Source organism: Falco biarmicus, chromosome 4 (genome assembly GCF_023638135.1).
Source record: "Falco biarmicus isolate bFalBia1 chromosome 4, bFalBia1.pri, whole genome shotgun sequence".
Classification (NCBI taxonomy): Eukaryota; Metazoa; Chordata; class Aves; order Falconiformes; family Falconidae; genus Falco; species Falco biarmicus.
The window spans coordinates 44,847,112-44,861,720 of record NC_079291.1 but is presented as its reverse complement, the minus strand read 5'-3'; the positions used below and the strand labels follow the sequence as shown (position 1 = coordinate 44,861,720).

General features: G+C 37.7%; 1 protein-coding gene across 1 annotated transcript in view; it reads left to right on the top strand.

Annotated features, from left to right (window-relative positions):
• Positions 1-1,501: 1,501 nt before the first annotated feature.
• Positions 1,502-14,609, top strand: part of ODAD2 (outer dynein arm docking complex subunit 2) — an 87,256-nt gene continuing 74,148 nt past the window's right edge. Inside the window, exons 1-10 of the mRNA XM_056336482.1 lie at positions 1,502-1,917; positions 2,522-2,773; positions 3,935-4,092; positions 5,437-5,632; positions 6,206-6,312; positions 6,765-6,901; positions 7,931-8,047; positions 10,695-10,912; positions 12,574-12,711; positions 12,911-13,055. Of these exons, the coding sequence (XP_056192457.1) occupies positions 2,550-2,773; positions 3,935-4,092; positions 5,437-5,632; positions 6,206-6,312; positions 6,765-6,901; positions 7,931-8,047; positions 10,695-10,912; positions 12,574-12,711; positions 12,911-13,055 (1,440 nt within the window). The 5' untranslated portion in view covers positions 1,502-1,917; positions 2,522-2,549. The remainder of the gene's footprint in view (positions 1,918-2,521; positions 2,774-3,934; positions 4,093-5,436; positions 5,633-6,205; positions 6,313-6,764; positions 6,902-7,930; positions 8,048-10,694; positions 10,913-12,573; positions 12,712-12,910; positions 13,056-14,609) is intronic.

Sequence of the window (14,609 nt, the reverse complement as noted above, 5' to 3'; positions counted from 1 at the left end):
ACTCTTCAAGGGCAAATCATCCCATTTATCTTCACCACTGAGATGTCTTTCCTTCTTGCTGTTCACTGGAACAGAGTGATCTCGTTTAGGAATTCTATTTCTTACTCCACCGACTTCTTGCTTAAAATACTCAGCTCTGTGTGAAAACCCACTGTCCTCACTCCCCACCACCCATGGTGGGGGGATACTTTTACTCCCTTTCACATTTTGCTGTTTGCACATTCTGCCCATCAAATTCCACTTTTTAGTAGTCATTATTACAGTAAAAAGAAGAGATTTAATCCCTTCTGGAAATGCCTTCATACACAGTATTCCATAAAGAAAAGAGGAATTAAGCATTAAGTCTTTAGCAAGGCTTTTTACTAAAAATGCTCTTTCATTTTCACCTCATCAAATGATTCATTTTCTGTCTTCACAAAGTTATGCAGTGAAACAAGAAAAACCAATGCTATTCTTAAGTCATTATTGCGCAGACTGCATGTACTTACCCATAGTTACTGCTTGAAAGTTTCAGTAAGTAAAACGTATATGGACAATCATCTTTGTGGGGGAAAAAAAAAAGAAAAAGGTATTAATCCCACACTGTTATTCTTTCAGATACATCCCACATATGTTCCATAGCCTTCCTTGTTATTACAGGGTTTTTTATCCAGCTGAGTTCTCAGTAAAGTAACTCTTGGCTATGTTAACTCTATGGTGTTAAGACAACTGGGTGCTTCTGTTGGACTGCTCTTGAAAGGGTTATTTTCCTTTGCCTTCAGAAGTAACTTCTGCTAGTATGCAACAGGTAACTATTCCTTCCCAGGTCGAATCCAAGTCCAATTTTTACCATCTGATAGGTATTTTGCTGGGCCCAGATAACTGGGCTGGAAGGGGGGTTTACAGGGGGCAGTCTGGGCATGGAGCCCTCGCTGCCCCAGTGGTACAGATGAGACAGGCAGGTGTGCAGTGGCAACTTTATAACTTAAAAACTTATGCAGAGTGATGGCTCATTCACGTTATGACTCAACAATAGGACTGGGGAAATAGTATTTGTTTCCATTCCGTGTCTGGGGTGCTTTATTTGTGTATTTGTAGTGTTGTGTTGTCCTCAGTCTGTTAAAGGACTTTGTTCACTGGCTGTGCCCATACATATTTCCTTTACTTCTTCCAAGAAACACTGATTTCGCATTACATTTTCTTTAACAAAAAACATTTAAAGCATAATCTGTCACGTTGCCTCAAGAACGAAAAGCTGCCAATGTTAACCTTATTAATTAAAGCTGTTTTCTTGCACTGACTGAAAGCTAGTGAAAGGTTTAAGCTATACTGAATAAAATTCAAGCTAAAAAGTATTTGGTGGTCTTCCTTTAAACTCTAGTGTAAAGTAACTCTAATCAGCAGATTATTTCCACGCCAAAAACATATCACATGGTTTATTATTTTAAATATAGCTCCTCTTACCTTCTAACGAGAAACGCGCCGCCCTTTAGCCTCAGCGTCACTCTCCCCACCAGCCCCGCTGCCCAGCTCGAAGTGCCACAGGCCTGACCCCTCCGCCGGCTTCCCGCCTCCTTTCCCGAGTGGGAAACGCGCGTTTCCCACCGTGGAAGCCACGTCAGGGTGCCCCTGCCTCAGCGCCGCCGGGTCTCGGGGGACGTTGTGGGGAGCGGCCGCCGCAGCGGCCCCGCCGCGCTCACCCACCTGCTCTGCCGGGCTCCGGCCTCCCCCGCAGCGCGTCACCTCCCGGGGCGCTCCGCCGCCTGCCGCCACCGGGCCGCCCGTCCCGCGGGGCTGCGCCCTTCCCGCCGCCGGGCGCCGCCTGTGTTTACCCGCTTCTCCCGGTAACGGCTGCCGCCAGGCCCGTCCCCATAGCAACACCATCGGCCTCGGCCCCAGCGGCTATGGCGGGGTCCGGCGCGGCTCTCCCGGGGCAAGGTACGGGGGCTAGCGGTGAGGGGCGGCCATCCGCCGGGCTGCCGGTGTCCCGGGGGGGGGGGGGGCGGGGGCAGGGCCCCTCCCGCCTCCTGCAGCAGCCCAGGCACCGGCCCGGGCTCTCCTCAGGGGCGAGCCCTCCCTATGCCCCGCTCGTCTGGGGGCTCCGGCCTCTGGCTTGGCGGTGGGCCCGACACACCTCTTTCCTCCATTTAAAGAAAGTGGCTGAGGGAGGGGTGCCGTTGCTGGGGGCAGCACGTGTTTGTCGACTTGCACATATGGTTTTTAACAGTGGGGTCAACTTTACAAGAACCAGAGCACCTTTTGTTAATGGCCACAACAGAGGCCCTTGCTGTCAGCTCCCTCAGTTCCTAATAGAGCCAGGAATGAAATAAGATGGAAAAACCTGTGTTTTCACCTGATTTCCCTGTTTAAAACTTGTGAGTTGTCATCCTAAATTCCCTCTTTCTCACTCTGGGAATTTAAACGAGTTAAAAGAACCTAACCATTCCTAGATATATTTATTTCAAATTATAGCAGGCACAGCATATTGCATTTATCATTTTGGAGCTCAGTTTGGTCATTCTCTGACTGTTTCTTTGCTAAGGTGTACACCTTTGATACTAGTGAGGACCATGGGAGCGGCGCTGGCAAGAGCAGCTCAGTGGACAGCTGCTGGTTCTGGACCCGGCACACTTGAAATCACCCCTTTGAACGAATCTCTTTTAAATCAAATTATTAAGTTTGCAGAGGGCTTCAGTACTAGACATCCTCAGGAAGCAGCATTTGTCTTCAGAGAGCCCCTTGAGTGGAAAACACAATTGAACTGTTCAGTATTCGGAGAGGGTTATGATCTCAAGTAAGTCCGAATTGTGATGTGCTTTGAAATGTTGAAGGTGGACCACAAAGCAAAACTGCTCATTTAGCATAAAGAAAGCCTTAGTGGTTTTGGGAGGTTGAAATGGGTGGGGTTTTTACTGATATGTATTGAAAATTTTGAGTTAAAATTTGTAGGGTTTTTTGAGAGTTTCAGGCTACTGATATCTTGGTTGTGATTCAGGCCTGTTTATTGATTTCTACAACTTGCACTGTCTATTCCTAAGACTTTCCACAACGTGTGTCTAACAGTGATTAACGCTGTAACTTCTTTTAGTGTTAGAAGTGGCTCCTGCCTGGTGGGTTGACCCTGGCTGGCTGCCAGGTGCCCACCAAGCTGCTCTATCACTCCCCTCCTCAACTGGTCAGGGGAGAAAAATATGATGAAAGGCTCATGGGCCAAGATAAGGACTGAGAGATCACTCACCTGTTACTGTCATGGGCAGACCAGACTCAACTCATGGAAATTAATTTATTGCCAACGAAAAGTTGGAGTAGGATAACGAGAAATAAAACAACTCTTGAAACACCTTCCCACCACCCCTCCCTTCTTCCTGAGCTCAACTTCACTCCCAGTTTTCCCGACCTCCTCACCCCCAAGCATCACAGGAAGATGGGGAATAGGTGTTGCAGTCAGTTCATTGTGTTGTCTCTGATGCTTCTTCCTCCTCACAGTCTTCCCCTGCTCCAGGGTAGGCTCCCTCCCATGGGAGACAGCCCTCCACAAACTTCTCCAATGTGGGTCCTTTCCATGGGCTGCAGTTCTTCGTGAACTGCTCTAGTATGGGTCCCTTCCACAGGGTGCAGTCCTTCAGGAACAGACTGCTCCAGCATGGGTCCCCCACAGGGTCACAAGTCCTGCCAGCAAGCCTTCTCTGTGTGGGCTCCTCTTCATGGGAACACAGGTCCTGCCAGGAGCCTGCTGCAGTGCAGGCTCTCCACAGGGTCCCAGCCTGCTTTGGGCACATCCATCTACTGATTTGCAGTGGATAAATTGGTTTACCTCAGAAGTTTTCTGAAATACAGCTTAAAGAAATTATATTTGCTTTGTCATATGAAGCTTGAGTAACATTCAGAATTATGCTCTAACACTTGCTGTTTATTTAAGTTCTTATTTTAAAAATATATAATTTTATTTTTCTAGTGGAGCAACTGTTCAGTCTGAAGCCAAAGGTAAAGATGGCCAACCATTGCTTCTCCTCACGGCATCAACTCTCAGAGTTCGGAGTTTTGACCAGCTGTGCTGTTTGCTACAAATTGCTATGGAAAAAAAGTTGAAGGAAGCACAGGCATGCCTTGAAGGTTTTCTTTCTTTATTTATTTTAACTTTCCTCTCTCTTAAAAAAGTGTGTCTTCTCTTTCAATTCATGTTTATGAAATGTGAAGAAAAAAAATTTATGCCTTCATTTTAAGGGTATGAGAAGTTGCTAATTCATGAAGGTGGCTAAGGTGCTGATCCAGAACTTAATGAAATTTCTATTTCTTCTTTTATTTTCACAGAAATCAATAACAGAGAAATCTGTAATAAAGTTAAAATATTCTCATACAAATTCATATATGTTGAGTAATATCCCAGCTATTGCAACAGACAGTAGATTTAAATTTCTGAAAACAAATGTCTTATTGGAGGCTAATAGCAGTTTTTCACATATTTGTAGTTAAATTCTCTTTTAAAATGTTACGTTCTTAAAAAATAGGTGTGTCCCCCCCTTATATGCTTAAGATATTCTTACCTGCACAAGGTTCACCATGAGCACTTTCAGGTCCTTCTCACAACAGCTTTTCAAATGCAGATATGAGTACTTCTGCTGTGTCATATTCAAGTCCTAGATTTTCAAACTGACAAGAAGACCCGTCATAGACTAAACTAGCTGTCCTCCTCTCGTTGGAACTAGGAGGGATGAGGAATGTTCTTTGGTAGAATTACTAGAAATTGCATCTGCAATACTAAGATGTAAATGCTGTGGATCAAACTTCAGGTCCATCTAATCCAGGGTCCTGTCACTGACAGTGATCAACCAGGAATATTGGGGAAGAATAATATGGACAGTATATCATGCAGAGGCTTTCACAGATGTATGGGACTTCATTTGCAGTAACAGAGCAAAATGTTTTTTGTAAAACCCACTGACATGCAGTTATGTCACTGTTTACCAAAAAAACCACAGCTGGCATAGCTGAAGAAGTAATGGGTCCATTGGGAATGCTGCTAGGAAACTTTAAAGGTGTTCTTTAACCCTAAATAATATTTCCAAAATGATCAATTTTCAATGAGTTGAACCCATTGATTTCCTGTTTTGGTGATCAGCCAGGCCTATTTTATGGAAAGGGGCTATTGATAAAGGGAATTATTTAATATTCACCTCTTGGTTGAATAAATCTTAACCTTTGTTGTGAAAAGCAATTTTGTTCGTATGAAAAATTTCTTCTTAATGTTTTCATATTTTTAAAAGTGCATTTCAAATTATAAGAGAGATATGAAAGAATACATAATACAGTAGTACTTGATGAATGTGCACATCATTAAAGTTCTTATTGTAAATTAATAGCATCAAAATTAATTGGCAATTGAGATAAAAAGCGTTTGTCTTGCCTAACAGTTTTTAACATAGTATCACGTTATATTATTCTGTTTCATGTTCACAGCTAACAGAGATCCAATAGTGAAAATTCTTGGCCCTGAATATGGTACTGTTGAAGGAGAAGATATGTCCATGTTGCATTTACTTGACAAAGTGAAAAAAGATGATGACCCTGAAACAGAGGTGAAAATGAAAATCTTTCTTCTTCTTCGTCAGCTGGATTTGCAACTGCTTAATAGTTCTTTGAAACACATTTCACAGTAAGTGCATTTCAAATGGAAGGTAAGCATGGCAACCAATGCATTTATTGTGTTATGGTTAAATTGGATTGGTTTCAACCCACAACATGTGCTTTTGGTGTGACATAAATAAATTTATTGAAATAGCTTTCACTGTTCACTAAGTTATTGAAAAAACATTTTTTTTCTGAAGATTTTGCTGTAGGTGTGGGTATGCAAGAGTGTGCCTGAGAGTGTGTGGGGGTTTATTGCATATATTTTGTGTTTTGGTAGGAAATTGAAGTTATTTGGACAGACAACAAAGTTACAGTTACATATTTTCAAGGAAATTTGTATTTCTTCATGGAAGCATATTAATTACTACATTGAGTCTGGTTTAGAGTTACAAAGACTTCATATCAGCTATGGAACTAAAATTACATTGAACTAACAGAAAAAATTAAGAAAAACAATGGCAAATGACCCATTTCCAGATCTCTGTTGCTACTATTAACACTCAATGTAAAAGAAAAAAATAATGTAATATTCTCTTCTTATTTCTCTGAGTACATCCTTTTGATGAATACATTTTAGACCATTTTCTGTTAATTGCAGAGACGTAAGACTAAATCCAGCTGCTATAGATAATGAAGTGAATCTTCTCAAGAATTTTTCTGGGAAAGGAGAAGATACAGTACTGGAATCACTGGAATATACATCAGGTGCAGATCTGATCATATCTCACATTTATTTATACCCTTATTTGAAGTCCTTGAGTTCTGTGTGAAATTTGCTAAATTAATTTCAGTAATGAAGTGTTTATTTCTACTTTAAAGTTATGAAGTAAAATAAAAAATATTTTCAAGTATGGAATGCTGTTCTTCAGCCTTTACTTACAGAAATAATCTCCCAATTATATGAGTATCTTCAGTGGAAGTAGAGGAAGTGAGTGGAGTCCCTGATCCTAAAAAGTGCTAAGCACAGTTGCAGTTTTTGGTTGGATCAGACCGTGGGTCACAGAACTTTGTATGATAAATTCCTAACAGCAGGAATTCTTACGAGTAAGGCATTGTTTTGGGAATTTGATTTGTATACATGTTATATTAATTATTGAGCTTAATTATTAAAACCTACTTTTAAACTGGTTAAAAATACTAATGCTAATTGGTTACAGATTACATGTTCTCTAATGGATGTCGAGCTCCTCCCTGGAGACAAGTGCATGGCGAAATTTGTTATTTAGTCATCAAACCGCATGATACTGATCCCTTGTATATCACTTGCAGCACAGCAGGAGTCTTTTTAAATGGAGTAAGTAGTAATAAAGGATACCATGGAGTAATGAATATTTTTATGTGCTAAAATCAAAAAATCAATCAGGTTTAGTGTAGTGGTATTGAGGCTGTAAGACCTGCAGAGCTAGTTTATTGGGACAGAAGAAGATGACAAGAGTCATAAATGTATGATAGTTTTCTGTATGTTTTGAGTGCTTTTTCTCTAATTTTTATAGTAGGAGTGTATTCTGTACTGTTTGCTAGCAATGTTTGTTTAGTCTTTAAAAGTACCCTAACAGTCCCTCATACTATTCCTATTCAAAGGTAGTGTAGGACTAGATTCCTCTCTCATGTCTCATTGCTCTTGATCTGAGGTGTAATATTATTGCGTGTGACTAATAGAGCTTGCTTTTGTGTTTTTATAAATGATAAGCAGGTTTTTGTTTTCTTTTCAGTGGAAGCCTTTTAGAACTTATCTATCCTTTTCTACTTTTCATTTTGATTACCTCTTTCGTTACAGATAGCTTTTATTTAGGCATAATAGTCCCTTGTGTGTGTTAAGCAGTGACTGGAGCTCTTCGATTCATTTTGAAGAGAGTCTGATGTCTGTCAGGCGTGACCCACAAATTGTTTTCCTTAGAGTTAAAAACGCCAGGGAAGTTTTGACTTAGCACATTTTTAATGGATGAAGCTCATAAGGCTTATGCTAGTGAGGTCACATTATTTTCTGATCCTTTTAGACATCTGCCATACTGCAGTGGAAGCTCATATTTACTTGGTTGTTTGCCATAAGCCAGAAATTCTTTTCAGTGGAACTACACAATTAACTCATAGTAATTACTTGCAGATTCTATATAAGATCTTGATTATCTGTTGGGATCCATGGAGATGATCCCATGCATCTTTACAAAACATTATTGAGGTTTGATGATCTCTGCTGAGCATGAGACTTCTGTATCTAATTCATGACAATATGACCTCTGTGCTCTTTTAGCATTATTTTGTGATGCAGATTAAATTACATGTGTAAGGCAATACTGTTAATAATGTTAAATTTATTTTTAAGGGTCAGCTAAAGGGTAAAGATGACATTGACTATGAAAGAAAAAGTGATGTATATAAAGATATTGTCACATTTTTAAGGGAGAGGTCACCTAGATTTCTAGAAAATATGGCTAAACAGGTATGTATTTACTGATATCGGGTGTGTTTTCTACTTTGTACAAATGTGCATTTGGATTTATATCAATTTCTACTAAATATGTTCCTTTCATAAACACCAAATACACTATTTCACATATCATTCTATCATACCTTACTATAAGGTTTGATCCAACATGTGAGGTCAGCTTCTAATTTTGCATAAAAAATTTTGCTCATCTTCTGGTGTTATTCTTTATGGAGCACTGGAAATGTTGGAGCAGGGAATTATGATATACTTGTGGAAGAGGTCGAGTTTTTGTGACAATATTTTTCTTGATCAAAACTACTTAAATTTTTATCTTCATTCTTTGTAGCCCAAATATAAATAATAGCCCAACTTTTTTACGGGAGCTGCCTGTTTTAAATATCAGAGCTGAGAGTTAAGCATCCAGCTTACACACTATGTATTGCTTCAGCCCCTGTGAAATGCAAGCAGTTTGGCTTTTATTTAGAGCTTTACATTAGCTAGAATTACACAGTGCCACTACAGTATTAGTTATTTTATCATTCCTGATAAAAACTTTTTTTTTTTCAAATTTCTAATGTGATTATTACAGATTAATAACTTGTTGGTAAAATTCATTACAGACTAAAACCTGTCAGAAGTTTTATTGTGGATATTTATATGCAATTTTAATTATTGCAAGAACTAAGTAATTAAGAGGGAAATTTTCTTATGCTTTAGTTCTGATTTTCTGGAATGTAGGGCTGTAGGGGTTTTTTTGGTGATACAGATTTTTGACAGTTCTTAAAGAGCATTTCAAGTTGTATACATAAATACGGCAGCTTAAATTAACAGTAATGAAATTAAATTTTTAAGTTGTTCTGTTTGAAAGTACAGTAAGTTCCAAACTGTCTTTTATTTATCCCATAGGGAAGTATTTTTTTAATGTTATATCTACCTATTGGTTTATATTTCACAAATGTGGCAATATATGAATGGTTTTAGACATAATTGCTGTATTTTCAAAGTGATTTGGCTTCATTTGATGGTCATGAAAGGTAAAATATGGTAATATTTTAATATTTTTAAATAGTTCAAATCCTAAATGTTAAATAGATTAATGTTAATATTGATAATAGATATAATATAACTTTCTTTACTGATTTTCTGCTCTTATAAAGGTACTGTAGCTAATGAAGAAATTCTACACTTATGAAATAAGAGTAAATAAATACAATTTATCCTATTTTCTTTCAATTGTCATATAAATCACTTGGTATTCCCTGACTGTGTAAATAAGTTTATGCTGAAGAGTATAAATTATACCATTTTAATGGTTTAGAAATATCATATCATATTGTCTTGCTGAAGAGCTGGTTTCGTACGTTCTGCATTCTAAAACTAGAATTTAAATGCTTGAACTCTGAAGAGCAGAGAGAAGCTGTATTTCCAAAGTTGTCTACATGAAATACATTATGACTGGGAATAGTTTTGATTTATTTTCTGAAGAGAGGAGAGCTTCAAAAAGCTCATTACATACACATTTATTGCAAAACCAATTTTATAGTATCTTCTTGGCCTTGTTTAAGCTAGCATTTAGAGTTGCTGTGTTGGCATATAGTGCTGTAGGAAACGTACTTCATAACATGTGCTTAGCTGGTCAAGCTACAGCATCAATTCCCCTGTGATTTGTCTAGTTTATCATGTGTTAAATCGTCTTGTCTAGAGTACACTCTCAGAATGAGAGTATTAGCATGAGTTTATGGTTAGACAGTTGGGTCAGCAAGCCTGGAACAGCTGATTCACATAAGGGACTAGTCAAAAACAGACCATACTGTGACAGTCTCCTTAAAACTGCCTTGAATCAGATACATAAAGGAATGTCTTCACCTATTTGGTAGTGACAGCTGCAATAATAATAATAATAATACTAAGTAATGATCATATGCTGTCTTTCCTGTAAAAATTGAATATGTTCCAATAGAGAATAAGAGTTGACAAGAGTCCTTTCTGTTCTGGGTATTTTTAATCAGCCATGGTACTAGACACAGACAGCTGAAGGATTGGTGGGTGCCACTCAGCTCCATTCTTGTGTGTGACTTGTTCAACAATGTTTTGTCCTGAGAGATGAAAAAAATCGAATGGAATGTGTTTATATTAATTCCAAACTATATCAAATTACTTGGAACTGAAATCTAGCAGTTTATCATAGCCTATTTTCAGGTTTATGTTATTTTTTTTTGTGGGAATTTTTTGTAAATCCTTTATGCAGGGAAATAAATAGTCTTATATAAATGATCCATTGAAAGCAGAATGACTGACTTTGCAATTCTAGATCTTAAAGCTCATTTGGAATTAGGTTCTGTAAAAGTGCTTGTGCCACAAATTATTTAACATATTAGAAATTGAACAACACCCAATATTTAGTATGTTCAGAAAGTTCCCAATTTAGCTAGTTCACCTATTTCAAAAACTTTAAATTGCACACGATAACAGCTACTTTCCAGATTAATGTTTCATTCTTTTAAAGGCCATCTGATTTTGTGCTTATAATCTAATTCTACATTTGATACATACAATTGTTAAGCACAGCATCCTGGAATTGTGCTTATAACTGACAGTTTTAATATGCATTATTCATATAGCAATATGACTGACAAACCATGTCTCCTTCTTTTATTAGGAATATAGGTTTTTTAAAGAACCAACACATGAGAATAATTATCAGCGTATGGAAATAGTTGAATCTAAGGTCTCTGGCCAATCCCAGGACCTTTATAATATTACAGAAAAGAATGTATGTGAGAAAATGAAAAGTTCTGCAGCAAGGAGATCCATGGACAAGAAGAAATTAGAAATGTCTATGAAGTGGAGGAGTATGGGGCTTGCTGCTTCCCACAGATAAGTAGTTATCTGTATAATTGAATTTTCCTATAGATCTCTCTAAACTGTGCTAATGATTGGATTGCATGTTATAGATTTGCATTATTATCTTGTTAGGAGCAATAAAGCAAGATGTACTACATGTTAATTTCTAAGAAGAAAGTATGGACTACCAAAGAGATTTCTCAGTCTTCTTCTGTCACGCAACAATTTTGATGATGCTACATCATTTCCACAGCAAGGCATGGAAATACCCTGCAACAGTCTGCATTATTGGTTCTCCAGGACTGTGATATTATCATATTTTTGGTGTAAAATGCTCTTTAAAGTAAGACAGAGCAGACAGTCTAATCTAAACCACACTTACTGAGAGAGGCGAAAGAGAATCCAGCATGGAAAATCAGGATGACTCTTACTTATACTACGAATTTTTAATGATCTCCTATTATATGAGCCACTCTTCTAGCTCTGCTTAGCAACAGTCTTCACTAATTAGATTATCTCAAAGTTTGGACACCCAGAAATAGAGTATACATAGATTGGATTTTGTTGGATTTGTCATGCTTCCTGATTCTGTGTTAATAGAGGAAGAAGTATCTGAAAGAAAGGTTTTGATTGCCATCCTACAAAAAAAAGTATCTTCTCAAGTCTGCCAGTATGACATGTTGCAAGAAACATTTTCAGGGATTTTTGGATGTGACCTGCAGTCATTAGGTAAAAAAAAATATGACTTTCCAGGGACAAGAGCTTAATGTTTTTCCACAGTCATTGTTGGAGTCTAGATGTAGTGAAATTGGCTGTAATCATGAGTAGTATTCTCTTTTATTGTCATGACTGTGGTAGTATGACCAGTCCAGGCTCAAAAGTACATTTTGTTTTCACAGCATTGTAAACTTGGGACAAAAAAGCACCAGAGATTGTGCCCAGCTAAGCCTAGGAGTCTTCTTGGAATATGAGGAAAGCAAGTTGTGTTGTTGTTGTAGTCAGTGTGAGCAAAGCTGTGGAACAGCTCAGTGTATGTAAGAACTGAATAGACTAGAAGTCTCTGGAAAAAAGATGACTGAGAGACAATAAGACATCCAAAAACTGGAGATAGTCACTGTCCATTTTAATACAAGAATAAAGGGCATCAAAGGAAAATGAGTCAGTGAGACCAGTTCAAAACAAAGGGTACAACACTGCTAAACTCTCAAATTCTTTGTCACAGTATGGTAGAGGCCATTTGTTTTTGTGAGTTCAAGAAGCATCCAGACATATTCATGGAAGAAAAATCCATCCAAAACTGTTAATGCAAGAACATTCAAGTTCACTGAATCACAATTTGCTGAAGAATATTCTGGAAAAAAATAATTTCCGTGTTCTTCCATTGTTCTTCTACCGTTACCTAGATAGCTCCTAGATAGATCCTAGTTAGAGGCGGTATCCTAGAATAAATGGACCTGTGGCCTGTGTGCATATACTCGTTCTTTGTTCTTGTGTCACATACAGCTCAACATAATATAATTTTTATAATATCCTACTATTTTATTAAAGCAAAATTAGTTAAGACACAGCATCCTTTAATTTTAATTAAGTTTATTGTGTAGATTCATAAACTCATATGCACTGATACAATATGTGTCTAACCATAGCTTTTTGGTTCTATGTACATATATATATATTTATTTTTCTTTTAATAAACCCAAATATTTTAGTGACAAGGCCACCAAAAAAGACATTGAAGAAGAAGGCAGAAGTAGTACTGTGTCTCTGAAAACCAAAAAGAAAGCCAGTGGCATTTCTTCTGGATCCGTTAAAATACAACCAGCTTCAAGATGGTATGGGATACTTATTTTTCTTCCTTCAATTGTTTTATTTTGATTTTCTATACCTACAGTAATTACTTAGTATCTGGTAATGTCAATTATATTTTTCTAATTCTGTTATTTAGCAGTGTTGTCATACCTGTTTAAAATATGCATGTTCATATTAGTTTATAGCTGTTTAAAATGGGTGACGCTGTTTATTTATTTTTAGTAAAACATCAGGGAGGTTTGAAGACATTAGTGAAAGTTCCTCAGAGCCTGAGGAAGATGAAGAACAGCCTGTACGTCATCAGGAACGAAGCACTGATTTGCCATCAGAATACTGGGGAATTCAGAAACTCGCAAAGTATTTAAAGGTAAATAAGAAGCTTTGATAATTTTTATATAAAAGCTACTCATTACCTTCTGCATCTGAGGACACCAAACCAGCTCCTCATCCTTTCCACCTTCCATATATTTTTGAATAGCCCTTCCATGTAGTATGTTCAAAAGCTGAAACTGGGACTTTCCTTTCCTATCATGCACGCGTTTCTCCTGCATGTTTTTTTATCTGCTATTTTTGGCTTATATAAACCCTTAGATTAAACCATCTGTTCAGTGTTATTTAAAACTTAAGATGGTATAATTTCTTTATTAATTATTGGGTTTCTGTTTTGCTTTTTGGGTGAAACTTTCCAAGATAATTCTTTATGTGGATAATAACTTTCAAGAGTTTTTATTAAAACTGAATACTTGCCTAAAGTCTTTCATCAGCTATGATTAATGCATGGCTGAAGTAATTCTAACGTGTTCTTGTGTCTGGATAGATGCTGTTAGTGGACAAGAAAATGTATGCTAAACAGACATCCTCTAAAACAAAAAAAAATGTTTTTTTTCACGCACTTGTTGAAAATCTTTTGGAACCTATTAATATAGATATTTAGAACTCTGTGTATGTCTGAAACACATAAAACCCCCAACAACCCTCTACTATTCTGGAAAACTCTAAAACTAATTATACTTTTCCCTCAGGAGAAATTCCTTTACAAGTTTGTGCTGGAATTTATGTACTCTAAGTTGCTAATAAAAGTGCTGGTTTATTTGTTTTTTTGAGTACAGCTACAGAGTATACACATCCGACTGATAAAATGATGGTGCTGGCATTTGGTACAGCAGAAATACTTGTGAAGAATAAGCAAAGCTTTGGCTCCTTCCAGCCCTTTAGCCGCTGTAGAAGAGTAACTCAGTCTTTTGAACAGTTTTCAGTGCACTCACACTGTTTGTTCTCTGTTCATGTATGTGGGACCTATGCTAGTGGTTGCAGCCAGACACAGGAAAGCATGGATAATACAAGTCTCTTTACAATTCTTTGTGCCTTATCTTCTCTAGGCTGAACCTCTATATTATTCTCATTTTGACTATGCTAAAAGAACCCTTTGCAAGTGTAATCTGGCCTATAATTCAGCATGTAACTTGCTCAGCTATCTACTCATGCTGAACACACAATATATACATTTTGCATGATAGCTATTTCTATTTGCATGGAATTACAGTTCGAGGTGATGTTTTCAAATCTTCCAGTCTACTAATAGCTTGCTTTTGCCTGTCTGACAGACCACCTCTGTACTTCTCTGAGAGCTCAGAGAAATAAACATGCGACTTTAGTAAAGACCCAAGGTCCTCCTGGAGAGGATACTTGAAATTCATTACTATTGATGAACTTCCAGAAATCTTTTCATTGGCCCATTTATGCACCACCCTCTTTACCAACAAGGCTCTTCTGGTTAAGTAATTCTCAAACTCCCTTTCCTTTCTAAATCCTTCATTTAGACGTTTAGGTTTTAGTATTGGACTTGATTCAGTACCAAAACATACCTACACTTGCATGAACCCCTTCTGAATAAAGAGTGAGGGTGGCAAATAGGAAAATA